This window comes from Dermatophagoides pteronyssinus, unplaced genomic scaffold (assembly GCF_027571235.1).
Source record: "Dermatophagoides pteronyssinus isolate colony J.1.1.1.1 unplaced genomic scaffold, Derpt_VIB-CSIC_2022.12 sq0018, whole genome shotgun sequence".
Lineage (NCBI taxonomy): Eukaryota > Metazoa > Arthropoda > Arachnida > Sarcoptiformes > Pyroglyphidae > Dermatophagoides > Dermatophagoides pteronyssinus.
The window spans coordinates 629,693-647,369 of record NW_027461542.1 but is presented as its reverse complement, the minus strand read 5'-3'; the positions used below and the strand labels follow the sequence as shown (position 1 = coordinate 647,369).

Sequence of the window (17,677 nt, the reverse complement as noted above, 5' to 3'; positions counted from 1 at the left end):
TGAATTTGATATTGGCACTTTATTTTTTTGAGAGAAAAAAAAACAAAATGATCACATTATGAATTGGATGGATATTATAAAAGAGATAATCAAAAATGACAAGACATATGGGTTTGAAATAAATACATTGAAATGAAATGATGAAGCTCAAGATGATGTTTTAATTTTAAATATAATTAATGTAGATAAAACCAATATAATAATATATAATGATGATATTGTAAAGCCAGATATAATTTTTTCAAAACGTAAATCTAAACCACGAAATATAATATAACGTAATGAATTGATTGGTTGTGTTAATGGTAATGATAGACTAATATAATAAAATAATCTTGGTAATGATTCAACTGGCCAAATAATTCCGGAAAGAACAAAACCAGGTATAAAAATTCCTATTCGAAATTGAATTAAATTGATTAATATATGATTGAACAAAAACAAACTAAAATAAAGATTACCTGAGATAAAAAATGCAGCTGAACTTGGTCGTGGACAAATAACACCGACAAATAAACCGGCAATAATACCCATAAATCCAAGCATTGAAATTAATGACCATGGTCCATACCAACGTATTGTTCGCCTTGGTATACCAAATATATTTTTCATAATGAATATTAATAATAATTCTTGTAGGAAAAAAAGTGCCGATTGAGAGATCATATGTGATATGAGAATTTCAATACCGGATGCACCAGCCGTTAAACAACGTTCCTGTAATCCGGCTATTTGTTCTTTAATGAATAAATATGCCGTTAAAACTAATGCATAAGCAAAAACAATTGCCAATAATGTACCAGGTAATATAAATTCAATAAAACGTAATCGTACATTTTCATATAATGTTGAAAATTTTGTACGAAAATTTAATATTTCCAATGAAATTGGTATATGATTTTGTTTCATCCAATGATATATTTGTGGACAATCAAATGGCATTAATTCATGCATACGTTCATCATTGGCTAATAATTTTTGCATTGAATCAGCCAATGTAAAATTTATAAGATAATTAATGAAAAAATTTGAACCATCCAAATGTAAACGAAGGCCAAACATTGTTGAATTGAATCCCATTCGCCAATTATAAATTAATTGATCACAATAGGTAAAATCATCATCATCATTATTATTATTATTATCATTGCCATTATTCTTATCATTAATTTGACTAGAATTTTGAAAATTAGGTACTGTTTGTTCAATTAACCAAGGTATAATAACAGCTAATGTTTCACCACGACGTATACGTTTGATTGATTCATTAACATCACCGACAATGATTTCTGGATTAAAAATTGAACGATCAATTGTATAACGAATTAAACGTTCAATACGTGGATTATTTAGATCTTGTGGTTGTGCAACAATTGTAACAGGTAGATTATGTATCGATGTTAATGGTCGACTTGATAGAAAACAAATTAATATTATTTGCATAGCCGGAAATATAAAATAAAATAATATGATTAAACGTATATTTCCAATTATAATGAAAAAATTTTTCATTATTAATGAATATAAACGTTTAAAATCAAAATTAAATAAATGAGATATATATGCTGTACGACGACGTTCAGCAATTGGCCATTGTGCCATTGGTAATGGTAATGATGAACGTTGTAAATCTTCAACATCCATTGAATCACCTGAATAACCACTACCATCATCATAATCATCAGAATTGATTGTATGATGTTTATCTTTATGATGATGATGATGATGATCATCATCATCATCATGCTTATCCATTGGATATGTTACAGGTTCAGTAATATCTGAACTAGAACTATCATGATGATGTTGATGATGTTGAAATTCAATTGAATTTTCACTATCTTCTTCGCCTAATGATTGACATTGTGTTGTTTGATAACTTAATTGTGATGGTGGTGGTATTGTTAAATTTCCTGAAAATCCTTGTCCATCATTATTGGTTTGTTGATAATAAACAATTGATGGCCGTAAACGTCTTGGTATATTTGACATACAAAATTTATTATACATTTGAATATATGTACGACAATGATAATTTCTTAATAATTCTTCTGGACGATCTTCAATATAAACATGACCATCACGCATTAAACCGGCTTTATATGCATAACATAATTCTTCAGGATGTTTTGTCGTAAATACAATTGTCATTCCTAAATGAAGGTTTTGTTTTAAAAAATTAAGGAAAAAATCACCAATAATGATTGATTATCATCAAAAAAAAGGACATGGAAGAAAAAACTTACCATCTTTTTCAGATAATTTTTCCAAATATGACCAAACTGTTGATCGTACAAATGGATCAACATTATCGGTTGGTTCATCTAACAATAATAATGGTGGTGAATGTATTATGGCAACCATTAATGAAAGACGCCATTGATTTCCTTGATCTAAATCTTTTACTAATGTTTGTGTTAATGTAGATGATGATGATGATGATGAAAAGCAATGATGATAATCAGATGATTTTTGTTGATAATTAGTTTCGAAGAAAAAATCATTCAACATTTTTATTCGTAAATAAATCATACTTGGTGGTAATTGATAAAGACGACCATAATAAAGTAATGTTTGTTCAATAGTTAATTCTGGATGTAATGCAATTTTTTGTGGCATATAACCAACACATATTGCTGATAATGGTGTTAATGATGGTCGTTGTCCAAATACTTCGATTGCTTGTGAATTATTATAAATCGGTATACGGCCAAGAATACATTTCAATAATAATGATTTACCATTATTTGCTGAACCAAGTAATGCATAAATTTTACCTTTAGGTATTTCTAAATTAATATTATCGAGAATATTTTCATATGAAAATGATTCAATACGTATAGCACATTTGGTTGGTATACCAATCATTTCAAAACATTCTTCATTCGGAACAGTCATTAATGTATGCATATTTCGACAGAATGGTGCATGATGTAGTGCATATCGTAATGCTTCTAATGATGCTAAACGTTCTTGTTCATCTTGTTCATCCGATTCTTCACTACCATTACCATTACCATTATCATCATGGATATTATTATTATCATTTGAATCATATTCTGAACGATAATAATTATAACTATTACGTTCTTTTTCATAAGCCCATGATTTTCCTAAAAATAATGATTGTGGTGATTGTAATCGTTGTTGTTGTTGTTGTTGATATTGTCTTTGATGATAATCATCATCATTATCATCATAATCATTATTCGATATTGATATGGATGTTGAACGAAATATATTCATTGATTGATCAAATTGATTGTTTGTTGTCGTTGTCGCCGCTGTTATTCCCAATATTGTTGTTGGTGATAATGATGTTTGTTGATCAATAAAACCGGTAAATTTTTTATCGCCATTCATTTCGATTTAATTAAATAATCTTGAATCTAAACGAATATAGAAAAAACAAAACAAAACAGTTATTTATACAAACAACAGTGAATCTGAGAATGGTTCATCCAACTGACCAAAATCGTAAATAATCATCATCATCGAACGATCGATCGATCGATGAAATAAACAAACGTAAACATCTTCAGTGCATTCATATTTATTATTCAAAAAAGAAAAGAAGAAGAAGAAAATGATGGATCGACAGAAACAGCGAAAAAAAACGAACGAACAAACTTGGCAACTTGAAAATAATAAGCAAATATTCAACCAATGTCAACCAAAAATACCTGTGTGTGTTTGTGTGTGTTATTTGGGCAATATCACTAGAAACTCAAACAGCCAATCATCCGTGGTAAAGCAAAAATACAAAACTTCATAACTAACTAACTAACTGAATAATAATGATCAATGGATATGCAAAACAAACAAACTACAAACACACACTTACAATACCTGAATAGAATGAATGATGGAAATTCTCACCACTTAAAAAAAAAAAGAGTGAAGGTGAGAGAGAGAGACAAAGAAATTATCAATCAATCAATCATAATTGATGATGATTATTGTTATTTGATTTATTTGATTAAGATCGATCGATCGATCGATCAGTGGTGGTAGCAGTAAGAAAATTTGATTACCCGAACAAATTTGATCTACCTCAGAAAATTATATAATTTTTTTTTCGTAACAATCCATAATCGTTTTTCATTGGAAAAAATGAATTAATCCTTTTTTCCTTTTTTTTTCGTTAGTTAATGAACTAATTACCAAAACAAACGAAATCTACCTATAGACACCAAGAGATAATCATTAATTTTTTTTTGTTTGTTTGTTTGGATAACGAGAAAAAAAATTCATGAAGCAATGAATCAATGAAGCATGGATTATGTCTATTTAAATCCATTTTGGATTTTTTTCTTAAAACAATTGTAAAATTTGCTAATAATAACAACTTTGATTGACCTTGGCTTAATTTGAAGGATTGATTTTTTTTTTAAATTAATTAAACAAACAAACAAAAAACGAAGAAGAAAAATCTATTTCATCATCATCATTGCTAAAATATTTATAGAAATTTTTGTTTTCAAATAAAATTGGTATTAAAAAATCATTGGAAAAATCGGTTTTTTCAGGAAAAAAAAATCCATTGATTGAATGAATGAATATTTGATTAATTAATTGATGGGAAAAAGAAGGATAATGGTGATTATGTAATTGATCATTGATTGACAGATCATTGATTGGCTGTCACACGTGCATATCCCTTTCTCTTCTATTATCTTTCTTCTTTCTTTTTTGTTGCTGTTTGAAAAATAAAATTCAACAGATCAATGATCAAATTATTTAATAAATGTTCTTTATTAAGTTATTATGCAAATAGAAATGTTGATTATGATGATGGATCATCCATTGTCCTATGAGGAAAAGCAGAATTTTTTCTTTTTTTTTTTTGCTCAATTCAACTGTCAATCAAACACCTATTCTAATTAAATAATTATTATTGGTAAAGAAAAAAAACCACAAAGAATTTTGTTTTTTTTTTTTTTTGGTTAATGGAAATTTCTCATTAAAAATTACCATTTTTGGTCAGTTAGTAAAAGTTAAGGTAAGTAAAGTCAGTAAGTAAAGTAAGTAAAAGTTTCTTAATTAAAAAAAAAACGATAAGAGAACCCCTCTTTTCGTGAAATGAAATAAAGATTTTCTTCTTTTTTTGCTGATATTTCAAGGATATATTTATCCATCAATTAACATGATGATAATGATATGGCGACATACTTTTTTTTCTGTTTGTTTGTTTGTTTGTAATGATATTTTCAATGTTATTGAAATTGAAATGAAAGAAAAAAAAATACATCAGGTATGGCATATTGATAGATGGATTAATTTGTCAGTTTTTCAATATCAAGATGATGGTCATGGTAATGATATTGAATGTGAAACAAAAAAAAAAATCATTTCATTTTTGATTCACATTCAAACCGCAACCGAAAAAATCCGGTTTACCGGTTGATCAAATGGGAATTTTTGCCAATAAACAAAAACAAAAACATTACCTGGATGCTGATGATATTTAAACTATTTTTAAACCGAAAGAAAAAAACTATTTTTCAACGTTAATTTGTTGTTGTTGTTTTGGGTTTTTTGTTTGTTTGTTTGTTTGGTTGTTGAATAGCCGAAAACAAAAAAAAATTGTTGGTCGCATCATAAATTCACATAGGTTTTGTTGTCATTGCACAAAAACAGATCAAAAACATCAATTTTTTCTTTGAAAAGATGATGAGAAAAAAAAACCCAACCATTTGATCAAAATGATAATGATGATCATTCTTCTTCTTTTCAACCATCAGAATATTATATTTTTCTTTAGTTTAAAAAGAAAAAATAAAACATTTTTTTTTTAATCAGCAGGTATGGTGATGTTCATTGATCAAATTAAATTAATTATTTTCTTCGCTTCGCTTCGGAAAGGTTGTTTCTTTTTCTAACGAATAATGAAATGATGATGGTCAAATGACTACTTACTGTTACCACCACCACGAATGCAACGAATTCTACCACCACCACCACTACATCTTTGTGAATATCTTTAAACCGAAACCGAAAAAACAAAACATCATCATTATCATCAGCAACTAAATACTGAAGGGTATTTTACATAAATTACGCGTTTCATTGCAAAAAAAAAGCGCGCGTAGCTGTAGTTTTTACCTTTATTTTTTTTCAAAAGAAAGGTAAACATTTAAAACATACCTGTCTTTCATCATCATCATGTTTTTTTTTATAAGAAAAAGATGTATGTGTATTGATGGATGAATGAATGAATTGATGATATATTCAGACAGATTTTTGTTGAAAATTATAAATTATAAATGAGATGTCTTTTGATGTTTTTTTTTTGCTGTAAACGTCGTTTATTTAAAGATAATAAATGAATGATGGTAATGAATGAATGAAAGTTAATTTGATTGCATGAATGTTGTTGGTTGGTTGGTTGGTTGTTTGGTTGTTCATTGAAACACAACCTCTTATTGGTTACTTGTTTATCATTATCATCAATATCATCATCAAAGTTCGGGGTGAAAATGAATTTTCATTGATAATGATGATGATGATATGTGTGTTTGTGTGTGTGTGTGTGTATGTCAGTGTTATTCAGGTAAATCCAAGGAAATTCACTTCAAACAAACAAAACAACATTGAAATTCAATTGCAAAATTATTAATGATTGAATATTTGCAATTGAATTTTCTCTACATACACTTTTCTTCACACAAACTAACAAACAAACAAATTGGACTAGAAAATTTTGTTTTTTTTTGGGTGATGATCGGGTGATGAGAATATCTTGTTGTTGTTGCCTTTTGATGGAAAAATTTTTGATGGATTAACCTTGATTGAGGAATTGAGAAATTCTATCCAATCAGAGATTTGATTCGGATTAATGAATGGAAAAAAAACACAAGAAAAAGTTTTTGTCCAAAAAGAGTGATTTATGAAATTTTCAATTGTTTTTTCTTACTTTCATTCTTTGGACAATCAATCAATCAATTCTTTCAAAACAAAACATGATGATCGATGGTTGGTTGGTTGGATGTTTATCATTATCATTGTTGTTGTTTTGTTAATTTTTTTGTGACCAGAAAGTTTTTGTCGTCGTCGTCGTCGTTGTTGTTGTAGATGTTCCTGTGTTTAATCAATGAAACAGTAGAAAAAAAACAAAATAAATGGAAATGATGATCACTATATTCCAATTTATGTCATTTCGAAATAAATAATGAAAAAAAACTCAATTAACCAAAACGATAACGATTAGGCCGGATGTCTGTGTAATGTCGATCAAAAACCAAAAAAAAAAACAAGCAAACAACTAGTGATTATAATCAACATTTTTTATTTTTTTCCTCTGGATATCAACAACAAAAATGTTGATAATCGGAAATAACTACAGTGGAAAAAAAATATGAAGGGTTTCTTCGATTCATTCATAGACCTCAATCAAATTTTTTCAGGAAAATTTTTTTTCAACAAAAATAGCAACTTTTCATTTCTGTCAAATCTGATCTGTGGAACGTGATATTGGAAAATACCAGGAATTATTCAAATTTCAAATTTATTTTCTGAAAATTTTAATTATTTTATTAATAATAATCTTTAGTTATAATCAAATTAAAAATTTTATGAATAAATTCATAATTTTTTTGTTTGTTTGTTAAAAGAATTTTGGATAAACGGGTTGTGGGGGAAAAAAACATAAAATTATTGTAGCATAAAACATTTGAAATTGAATATTTGTCAAAAATCTCAAATTGTTGTCAAAATGTAATAATATAATTTGTGTGCGTGTTCACTTTTGTGTGTGTTTTTTTTTGAATAAAACCGGGTCAATATGTCATTATATAATAACCCTGAGGCATTTTTCTGCTTTTTTTTAACTCCATTCACGATTGTAATCATTCAATCCAAATTTTTTTTCGGTTGTCTATTTAGGCTCCCAATCGAATCGAATATGGTGATGTTGTACGTTGTTGTTGTTGATCTGCTATTTTTTTCGGTGAATGTCGTATTAAATCATGTGTACGATGATGTGGTAACGTTGATGATGTTGTATACAAAGGTTGTTGATGTTTTGAAGATGGTAATGTTCCATTTGCAAATGTAACTTTTTGTTGTGTATTAGTAGGCATTGTTGCCGTATCAATTACTTTTTGTTGAATATAACTGTCCATTTTTTGTGGTACTGGATGTTGATGTTGATTAGTTGTAGATTGTTGTTGTTGTGCACCAGAAAAGAATTTATTCTGTGCACGACGTAATCGTACACAATCTGGACACATTTTACAACGAAAATGTTCTTCACAATATGGTTCACCTTCAAATTCAAAGTAATTTCCATTTTTCAATGCACATCCACAATCCTAATAAATATTAATATTAGATTTGAAATAAAATTTCAAATAGAAAAAACCATAAACATACCCGACAAACGAAACAATCGGTATGATATTTCGAATTCAATGCTGTAACACAAATCTTGTCGACAATTGGTTTATTACAGCCACGACAATACGGTGCAAACAATTCAATATAACATGGACGACAATAACCCTTGGAATCATGTTCATGATAGCCATCAGGATCATCGCTCATTGCTTTATTACAATGAGCACAAGTAAAATGTTCAGGATGCCATGTTTTGTTTAATGCAGTCAAACATTTCTAAATTTTCATTGTTGGATTAATAAATCAGAAAATTTTGATTTTGATTTTCAAAGATTCTACATTACCTCAACAATCGGTGCTTCACAAGCGGCACATTTAGGTGAAAACAATGCATGATAATCAGCTTCACAATATGGTAGGCCATCTTTTTCACGGAAAGCATTCAAATCCAATGGTACACCACATTGAACGCAAGCAAAACATTCTGGATGCCATGTTTTTCCCAATGCTGATACGACTTTCTATTTTGTACAATTAAACAATAGAAAAAATCAGTCAACTTCAGTGAATAAAATTAAAATAAAACTTACATCAGTGATTGGTTTTTTACATGCAAAACATTTAGGCAAAAACAATTCGCCAAAATGAAATTTGCAATATGGTTTACCATCATGTGTTTCAAAATCATTCGGATCCAATACACGATCACAAGATGGATGTGAACAAACAAAACATTGTGGATGCCATTCTTTACCCAAAGCAAAAATAGGCTTTACACAAACAAAAAACAAAATGATTATCATAAATTGAATTGGAATTAAATCATCATCATCAAATACATACCCGTTCTTTAATCGGTTTGTTGCATGCACAACATTTTGGTGAAAATAATTTATGATAATCATTTTCACAATATGGACGGCCATTCTTTTCATAATAATTATCCGGTGATAATGGTATATGACATTTATCGCAATTGAAACATTCCGGATGCCAATCATGACCCATAGCTCGTAATGGCTGTTGAAAACAAAACAACGACATTATTTTCGTTAGAAATAAAAAGAAAAAAAAACTTACAGTTCCTTTAATTGGTTTCGAACATCCATAACATTTTGGCATAAAAAGTTTATCAAAACAATTAGGACAATATGGACGACCATTCTTTTCCAAAAAGTTATCCGGTGATAATGGTACTCGACATTTATCGCAATTGAAACATTCTGGATGCCAATCATGTCCCATAGCTCGCAATGGCTGTTGAAAACACAATAACAACAATAGTAATTTTTCATTATGACATATTAATATTAAAAAAAGAAAACATACAGTTCCTTGAATTGGTTTTGAACAAGAGAAACATTTCGGCAGGAAAAGTTTATCAAAACAATTCGGACAATATGGTCGACCATTCTTTTCTAAAAAGTTATCCGGTGATAAAGGTACTCGACATTTATCGCAATTAAAACATTCCGGATGCCAATCATGACCCAAAGCACGCAACGGCTATGAAAAATACAGATGTTTATAAGATGATTATGAGTATTTTTTTATGAAAAACTTACAGTTCCACGTATTGGTTTTGAACAGGCAAAACATTTTGGTGAAAATAATTTATGATAATCATTTTCACAATATGGTTTACCATTCTTTTCATAGAAATTTTCCGGATCCAATGGTATTTTACATTGATGACATTGAAAACAATTTGGATGCCAATCTTTACCCATTGCACGTATATAATTACTCTACAAAATAAGCATAATCGGTTAATAATCAATAAAGAATTGTCATGTAAATTAGAATAAGCAAAGCATAGGAAAAAAAAGCAAAGGAAAAAATAAAAATAAAGGTGATGCAAACATTTTTTTTTGACTGCCATATAAATTGCATTGAAATTATATTTACATCTTTAATTGGTTGTTTACAACCAGCACATTTTGGTGAAAATAAACGATGATAATCATCTTCACAATATGGTAGACCATTTTTTTCATAAAAATTATATGGATTCAATGGTTTCATGCATTCGGTACATTGAAAACAATCTGGATGAAAATTTTTACCCAATGCTGATACATAATTATCCTAAAAAATGTTTGGATGAATAAAAATTTTAACCAAAAGAACGAAAAACAAACGCAATCATGAAACACACACAAATAAAAAAAACAAATTTAAAGCCAATGAAAACAAAAATACGACGGACAAAATAAGCAAACAAAAAGAAAAATACTCGAGCCACCGTGCAAGACAAAAGACAATAATTTCATTTCGAGCTATATCCAATCGAACCAATGAATAATTACTTACATCCACGATTGGACCTTGACAACCATCACAATCTGGTCTAATTGGTGGTAAATTATGACCGGTATCCACATGATAGGATTCAATCGGTCTAGATGGTTTTTCTTGCAATAATGGTTCTAATAATGATTCAATATCTATTTCCGGTGGTGGTGGTTGATGTTGAAATAATGGTGTAGAGGTTTTGGGTGGTGGTGGTGGTGGTGTAGGTCGATTGTAAAGAGCATCACAATCTGGATGCCAATATTGACCTTTATTAAACACTGGTTTACCCTTGTTTTTTTATATGAAAAATAGTTTTTTTTCATTTTGTTGTTTGAAATAGAAAGATCAAAGTGGTTATAAAGGATAAATGAATGAAAAGGAAAAAGGAAAAAATTATTGATGTGTTAAAAAAAAACTTACATCAGTAATTGGTTTAGTACAACCGGCACATTTTGGTGAGAAAAGATTATGATAATCTTTTTCACAATAAGGTTTGCCTTGATATTCTTTGAATGTTTCTGGTGTTAATGGTTTAACACAAACAGTACAACGGAAACATTCTGGATGCCATGGATGGCCCATTGCAATCATTTGACGACCCTTTTGTAAAACAATAACAACCAAACAAAACAAAAATCAACATCAAATGTATTTGATTTGAATAAATTACTTACATCAGTAATTGGTTTTTTACAACCATAACATTTTGGATGAAATAGATCCATATAATCTTTTTCACAATAAGGCAAACCATTCTTTTCATAGAAATTACGTTCTTCCAATGGTATACCACAATGTGTACATTTAAAACATTGTGGATGCCACATTTTACCCAATGCATTAATTGCTTTCTACATATATCGATGATTTGAAAATTGAATTCTGTGAAATATACAATCAAAATTACTTACATCTTTGATAGGCAAATGACAGACACAACATTTTGGTGAAAATAATCGATGATAATCTTCCATACAATATGGTGATCCAAGACGTTCAACAAAATTATCCGGTGTTAAACGTTTACCACATTCAACACAACAAAAACATTCCGGATGCCAGATTCGATTCAAAAGATTATATCGATTCTGTTTGATTTTCAATTAAATATCATATTGATGAAAAACAAATTTCATAATTTTTTTCGGATTTTTAATACTTACACTTTGTGTTGGTTTTTTACACACATTACAAGGTGGTCCAAACAAACGTAAATGACAATCTTTACAATATGGTTTATCATCTTCAACAACATATTTATGTGGTTTAAGAATTGTATCACAATTTGTACATGTGAAACATTCCGGATGCCACATTTGATCTAATGCGGTTACAAGCTAAAAAAATTTTTTTTTAAGATAAATAAACAAGATGATAATGATGAAGATGATGAAAACATACCGAACCGACAATATATTGACCACAAGCACCACATGGTCCTTTAACCGGTGGTGGTGTATATTTATAATCCAAATGATGTGAATGATATTTGCAATTATGTTCACCATGTTGTTCGATTTTATCTTTTGGTGATGGTGTACGTGTTTCAATATATTTTTGTGGTACAATTAATTGATGTACAGGACTTGGTGCACGTGGATCCATTGTTGGTGCTGGGCTACGATCACGACTTTCAGTTTTACGATGTGGTAATGGTGATTTTGATGCTGTTGGTGGTATCATAGCAAAATCATTGTATTCAAATTTTTCACCTTCTTCTTTAATACGATGTGCTTTACGTGTATGAGTTTTTTCAATTGTATGTAATGAAATATCTATTTTTTTAAAAAAAATAAACCAAACATTTGAAAATAAACAACACACAATGAACAAAGGGTAAAATATCATTCAATCATACACCAATCAATAAATGTAAATAATAGGAAATCAGAATAGAAGTGGAAAACCACAAAACAAAACAAAAAATGATCTTTTTTCACTTTGTATGTTGTCAATCTGTCATAGATTGGCAATTGAAAGAATTTTTACGATGATGATCTTGTCACATCAGATACACAAGTTCAAGTGAATAGAAAAAAGAGAATTTTTTTTTAAATTCAAACCAAAACTTATTCTGAATATTTTGAATGGCCATGGTTTGGCATCAAAACAGTTTTCTTAACACATCAAAACATATATTCATTATATACGTCAACCATATCTTATGAACCAATTTTTCTCTATTTCATTCTATTTGAATTTCATTCATAAGATCATCATCATCATCATCATTTTCAAACGGGGCAACATCAATGTAATGATAAAATGTTTAGTTTGTGAAATTGCAAGTTTGTTTGTTTAGTTTTCTTTCGCATATGTTATTATTTCAGTGTAGTTCTTGAACTAAATTTTGTAAAAGTTGCAAATAGAAAACAAAAAATTGGGAATGATGCCAAATCAAATAAGAATCAATAAGAAAATGGCATCATAAAATAAATATGAAAGAAAAAGAAAGTAAGTGAAATTCATGGACAGGAGAAAAAACCAAAGATAAAATCTGTGAATCCATGTGGGTGGAAATAATAATAGTAATACTGAGATTCTGTCTATGGCTTGTTTGTATGTGGTTTGATGATATTTTCAGAATTTTTTCAAATAAAAAAAACAAAAAACTAAACCAATTCACAAGACCTACAAAAAAATAAATAGCTAAAAGTTCATTGACAAACAAACAAATCAATTAGACGAAAAAGTTAGACAAAATTTTCCAAAAAGAATCAATTTTCCCGGTTCGATGAAACGATTATTCTGGATGTAATCCATTATTTTCTCCAGTGAATCATCCAGAATTCAATTAAATTATTTCTTGTTTTTCTGCAGAAAAAATTCTATTTGCATCACATAAATATCATAATCATTATTATTTTTAACAAACAACAAAATTTCAATTTCTTTCGACATATGTTTTGTTTTGTTTGCTTGTTTGTTACGAAAAAAAAACAATTTCCTAATTGTAAATTTATTTCCCCAGTTTTTGATTATTACAAATGATGATGATAAGGAAAATGAAATTTCACCACCACCATTCATATTCCATATATGGAATATTTAGCAACAAAAAAAAATACCACTTATTTATTATGTGACGAATGTACAAAATATGGCGGGATAGTGAGAATGAAGAAAGAAAAATTGAATGAAATAAAAGCTAAAACCATAAAAAGTAAACAACAGAAGCAATATACACAACAATGAACAACAACAACAAACATCCTTCTTCTTTTGATGTTGTTGATGACAAGGTTGAAGATATACACACACACATAACAAAATAATAATTTAAAATCAATTATAGCCATCATCATTGAGATAATTTCTATTATTGATGAACCATAAATGGTCAATATCAATCAAGTACCGATTGAACAAAAACTATTCAACTAAACAGAAAATTGAATAGATAAACAAACTAATTGTGTGGAATATACATATAAAAAAGTTTCAAAAAATTTCATAATAATTTTCTGGTAAAAAAAAAGATATATTTCCGCTTTGATACAAAAAAAAAAAAATTAGCTAAAATCATCATCATCATTCGACTAATTCGACCTTGATGAATATATTTATATTTCTCAAAGAAAGAGGAAAGAAAAAAAACTAAAGTCAGTCTAAACAACAACAACAAAAAAGAAAAGGAAAAATAAATTCGACATTGAGAATAGAATATTATGATTGTAGGCGTCATCATCATCATTGATGATGATTGGCATGGTTATTCCGTTTTTTTCTCGTTTTCATTAAACTAAATTTAGCAACTGAAAAAAAAACTCTCTATATTCGAACTATTTTTTGTTTGTTTGCTGTATTCGTTTTGATCTCATTCTATTTCACCAATATAATCATAAATGATGTTTTTGATGATAAATTGAGGCCAATGTCATGTCAAATATATAAACATGTCAATCATTAAATTAGTAAAAAACAGAAAAAAACATAAAAAAGGGTTAAGGTTAAAAATTTTGGTGTTTGGAAACCAAAGAAAACATAATAAAATAAGTAAGTTCAAACTAACCTGTATCCAATTCTGGATCTGGAAGAATATCAATATCTTTTGTTGATGATTGTAATGATGAACATGCTTGTTCAAATTCTTTACGATTAATATATTCTTCATCTTGAAATTTTACTTTACGTGATGGTGTTGTTGGTATTTGTGAACCACCACCGCTACTTGTACGTGATGTTTCTTCACGACGTTCAACATGATATAAACTATAACCAGCTGGTGGATTTCCGTCCATTGTTAATGGACGACTATTAGATTTAAGAACTTTTTGATGATGACCATGTTGATGTTTACAGTTTTCATCAATATGATGTGTTAATTTTGACATTGATGATGAACTTCTTGCTGGCATTGGTGATGTTTGTCGTATATATGGTCCGGATTCTGTTGTAGTTTCCGTTCGTAATGCACCATCACTACCATAACGTGTTGTTTTTGTTGTTGTTTGTTGTGTAGTAAATGTTTTTAAAACACGTTTACCAATACCACCATCAGCAGTTTGATATTCTTGAACAATAGTTTCTAATGGTGATGTTGATGATGTTGTTGTTGCATAACTATAATCCTGTGTTGATGTACCAACACCAGATGATGGTGAACCATCAACAAAAGCTGATGTTATTAATGGACCACCACCACCACCAGATGATAATAATGGAGATTTAGATCGTTCTAAACTTGAATCATATGATGATGATCCACCTTTATTATATGTAGATGAATATTCACTACGTGCTATGTAAAAAAAAATAATAATAATATCGATTCGAATCATAAATTCATAAATTCAAATGACCAAAACAAAAACAAAATACCTTGATATTGTAAACTGGCCATTATTATTATTAATGTTGCTTTCGAGTGAAGAAAATTAAATTTAAACGAAAAAACAATTTATCCAAATTGATGATGATGATGATAAATGTTAACGAAATTAAATCATATCTTGTTATCGATTAGATCGCAATGTTCGAACAAAATTATTTTAACAACACAAAAAAACACAAAACAATTTGTCGTCGAATAATGGTCTAAAAAGAAAATTTGGAAAAAAAGAGAAACAGATTCTTCAATCAGCCGTGATTTAAACACACACAAAAAAAAATGAAATTTGTGTCTGTTTGAATATGTGAAAACAATATATGACTTTCATCCAAAAGAAACTATAATGTAATATTATTTGCTTATATCAAATACAAACAAACACAAGAGAAATGAGGGAGAAAAATTTTAAAAGTGTAAAGAAAATTAGAATGTTTTTAGTGGATTGTGTTTGATGTGAAAAAAAGAGAAGAGAAAGTGAAAATGATATGAGGTGTGTGTAGTGTTAGTGAAAATTGGAATTTAAACAAAACAAAAAAATCTGAAAGAAAAATTGGCAATGAAAAAGCGAAAGGAATGCAGAATGTTTTTTTTTTGTTGTTGTCAGAATCATCTTCACCATCATCATCATTATCAGTGATGCCGACCGAAAAAATTTCTATTTGATTCAATTTCAATCAATCAATGAAATATTTCGATCATTATTGATAATTGATGATTCTTTGAAAATGCAATTCTTGCAAAATGTTTCTACAACGATTCTATGATTCTAAACCTTGTTGTTTAAATAATAGCTATAAATAGCTTTATATATGATGTGGCTGGGGAAAAAACATTATAGATAGATGTTTTTGTGTGTGTAAAATAGACAAACCTGAATCGAAATTAAGTTAGCTTGCTGCAAAAAAAAACAAATCTAATTGAAAAAAATGAAAATGATTAAAAAAACATCAAAAAAAAAAGAAAAGAAAATGACATGTTACCTGTATCAAACAATCCGATCGAATGGAATCATTCTTGAAAAAGATGACAAACATTGACTCTATTTTTGATTTTCGTTCTCAACAAAAAAAAAAACAAAAATCAAATAACCAAAAAAAAGAATGTCTTGGCTCCTCTTGTATTTATGCACATGTATTTTTTTCAGGTGATGAAAAGCAAAAAGGAAATCCTACATATATGTTAAACTTGTCAAATCATTATTATCAGCCCACGTCAATAATTTTTTTTGTTTTGCATTTCGTCTTGTCAAGAAGGAAGAAAAAAGAGAATTTTCTAAAATTAAATATTTAGAAAAAAAAACGAAATTAAATGGGTGGATTTACAATGACGATCAAACACAAACCTTTTTTTCATTTTTTTTTGGTTGAAATTAGTAGCTTTTTATCAGCGTAGGCGATATATTCAGTGGGTTGTTGTTGTTGTTCACATTTATCAAATTCATTATTCAAAATCAATTGAGAAAAAAAAATTTTGTGAAAACCGGATCTGACCAAACTCGGATGATCTTTTCATTTATTGATGAATGATGTTTTGTTTTATTTTTTTGATGGTTCATTCCGTCATTTATGAATAAATCGATACGAGTTACGGTAGGTAGTTGTAAAAGAAAATGTTCCGGTTCCTACTTTGTATTCCACGTTGATTTTCCATTTGGATTGATTTTTTTTTCTTCTTCTTCTTCTCTTCGTCGTTTCTTCTATTCATCGAATGGCTCCACCAGCATCGTATAAAGGTTATAATCATCAGGGAAAATGTCGTCATTATCAATTATCATCACCGGTTAAAAATGAAATCCGACAACAACTGAATCTATTGAATTTTGTTGAAAATGAATCGCCAGCATTATTCTTGGATGATGATGATGATGAAGAAACTACCACCGTTGATAATGGTATTGATCTGGATCCAAAAATAATAATCGATGGTACAGAAACATTGAACAACAACAACAATAATACCAAACCGACAGGTAATGAGCATAAAAAATCCGTCGATTGGCCTGAACTTGATGAAAATCAATCAAAAAAGATGAAAAATCAAACGGAAAAATCGAATAAACGAAAAAATCCACTTTCATTTGTTGCCGCTTTGTTATCGCCGAAAAAAAATTGATTGATTGATTTATAAATCCTTTGATATTTGACATTTTTTTTCAAGTTGAATGAAATATTTTTCTTTTTTTTAAACCATACATTTGATATTTGTTTCGGTTTT

At 28.7% G+C, this 17,677-nt stretch overlaps 2 protein-coding genes across 7 annotated transcripts; both read right to left on the bottom strand.

Annotated features, from left to right (window-relative positions):
• Positions 1–60: 60 nt before the first annotated feature.
• Positions 61–5,636, bottom strand: LOC113796924 (ABC transporter G family member 20-like). 3 transcript variants are annotated; one of them, XM_075822631.1, is made up of 4 exons: positions 5,451–5,636; positions 2,247–3,389; positions 462–2,153; positions 61–395 (listed from the first exon to the last, which is right to left on the bottom strand). In XM_075822631.1, exons 2-4 carry the CDS (start codon positions 3,361–3,363, stop codon positions 148–150), a joined length of 3,057 nt encoding a protein of 1,018 aa, XP_075678746.1. In that variant the 5' UTR covers positions 3,364–3,389; positions 5,451–5,636; the 3' UTR covers positions 61–147. The 3 variants fall into 3 exon arrangements, with proteins under 3 accessions (XP_075678746.1, XP_075678747.1, XP_075678748.1); XM_075822632.1 differs by lacking the exon at positions 5,451–5,636 and adding an exon at positions 3,471–3,879; XM_075822633.1 differs by lacking the exon at positions 5,451–5,636 and adding an exon at positions 3,433–3,457.
• A 1,979-nt stretch (positions 5,637–7,615) lies between these two features.
• LOC113796898 (uncharacterized) lies at positions 7,616–15,604 on the bottom strand. 4 transcript variants are annotated; one of them, XM_027347187.2, is made up of 17 exons: positions 15,454–15,604; positions 14,645–15,373; positions 12,034–12,407; positions 11,796–11,969; positions 11,544–11,720; positions 11,307–11,483; positions 11,053–11,232; positions 10,651–10,920; positions 10,246–10,425; positions 9,903–10,085; positions 9,667–9,843; positions 9,418–9,594; positions 9,181–9,357; positions 8,928–9,107; positions 8,682–8,858; positions 8,374–8,613; positions 7,616–8,312 (listed from the first exon to the last, which is right to left on the bottom strand). In XM_027347187.2, exons 1-17 carry the CDS (start codon positions 15,473–15,475, stop codon positions 7,881–7,883), a joined length of 4,026 nt encoding a protein of 1,341 aa, XP_027202988.2. In that variant the 5' UTR covers positions 15,476–15,604; the 3' UTR covers positions 7,616–7,880. The 4 variants fall into 4 exon arrangements, with proteins under 4 accessions (XP_027202988.2, XP_027202989.2, XP_027202992.2 ...); XM_027347188.2 differs by lacking the exon at positions 10,246–10,425 and having other exon boundaries at positions 15,454–15,603; XM_027347191.2 differs by lacking the exon at positions 10,651–10,920 and having other exon boundaries at positions 15,454–15,603.
• Between the last annotated feature and the right edge of the window lie 2,073 nt (positions 15,605–17,677).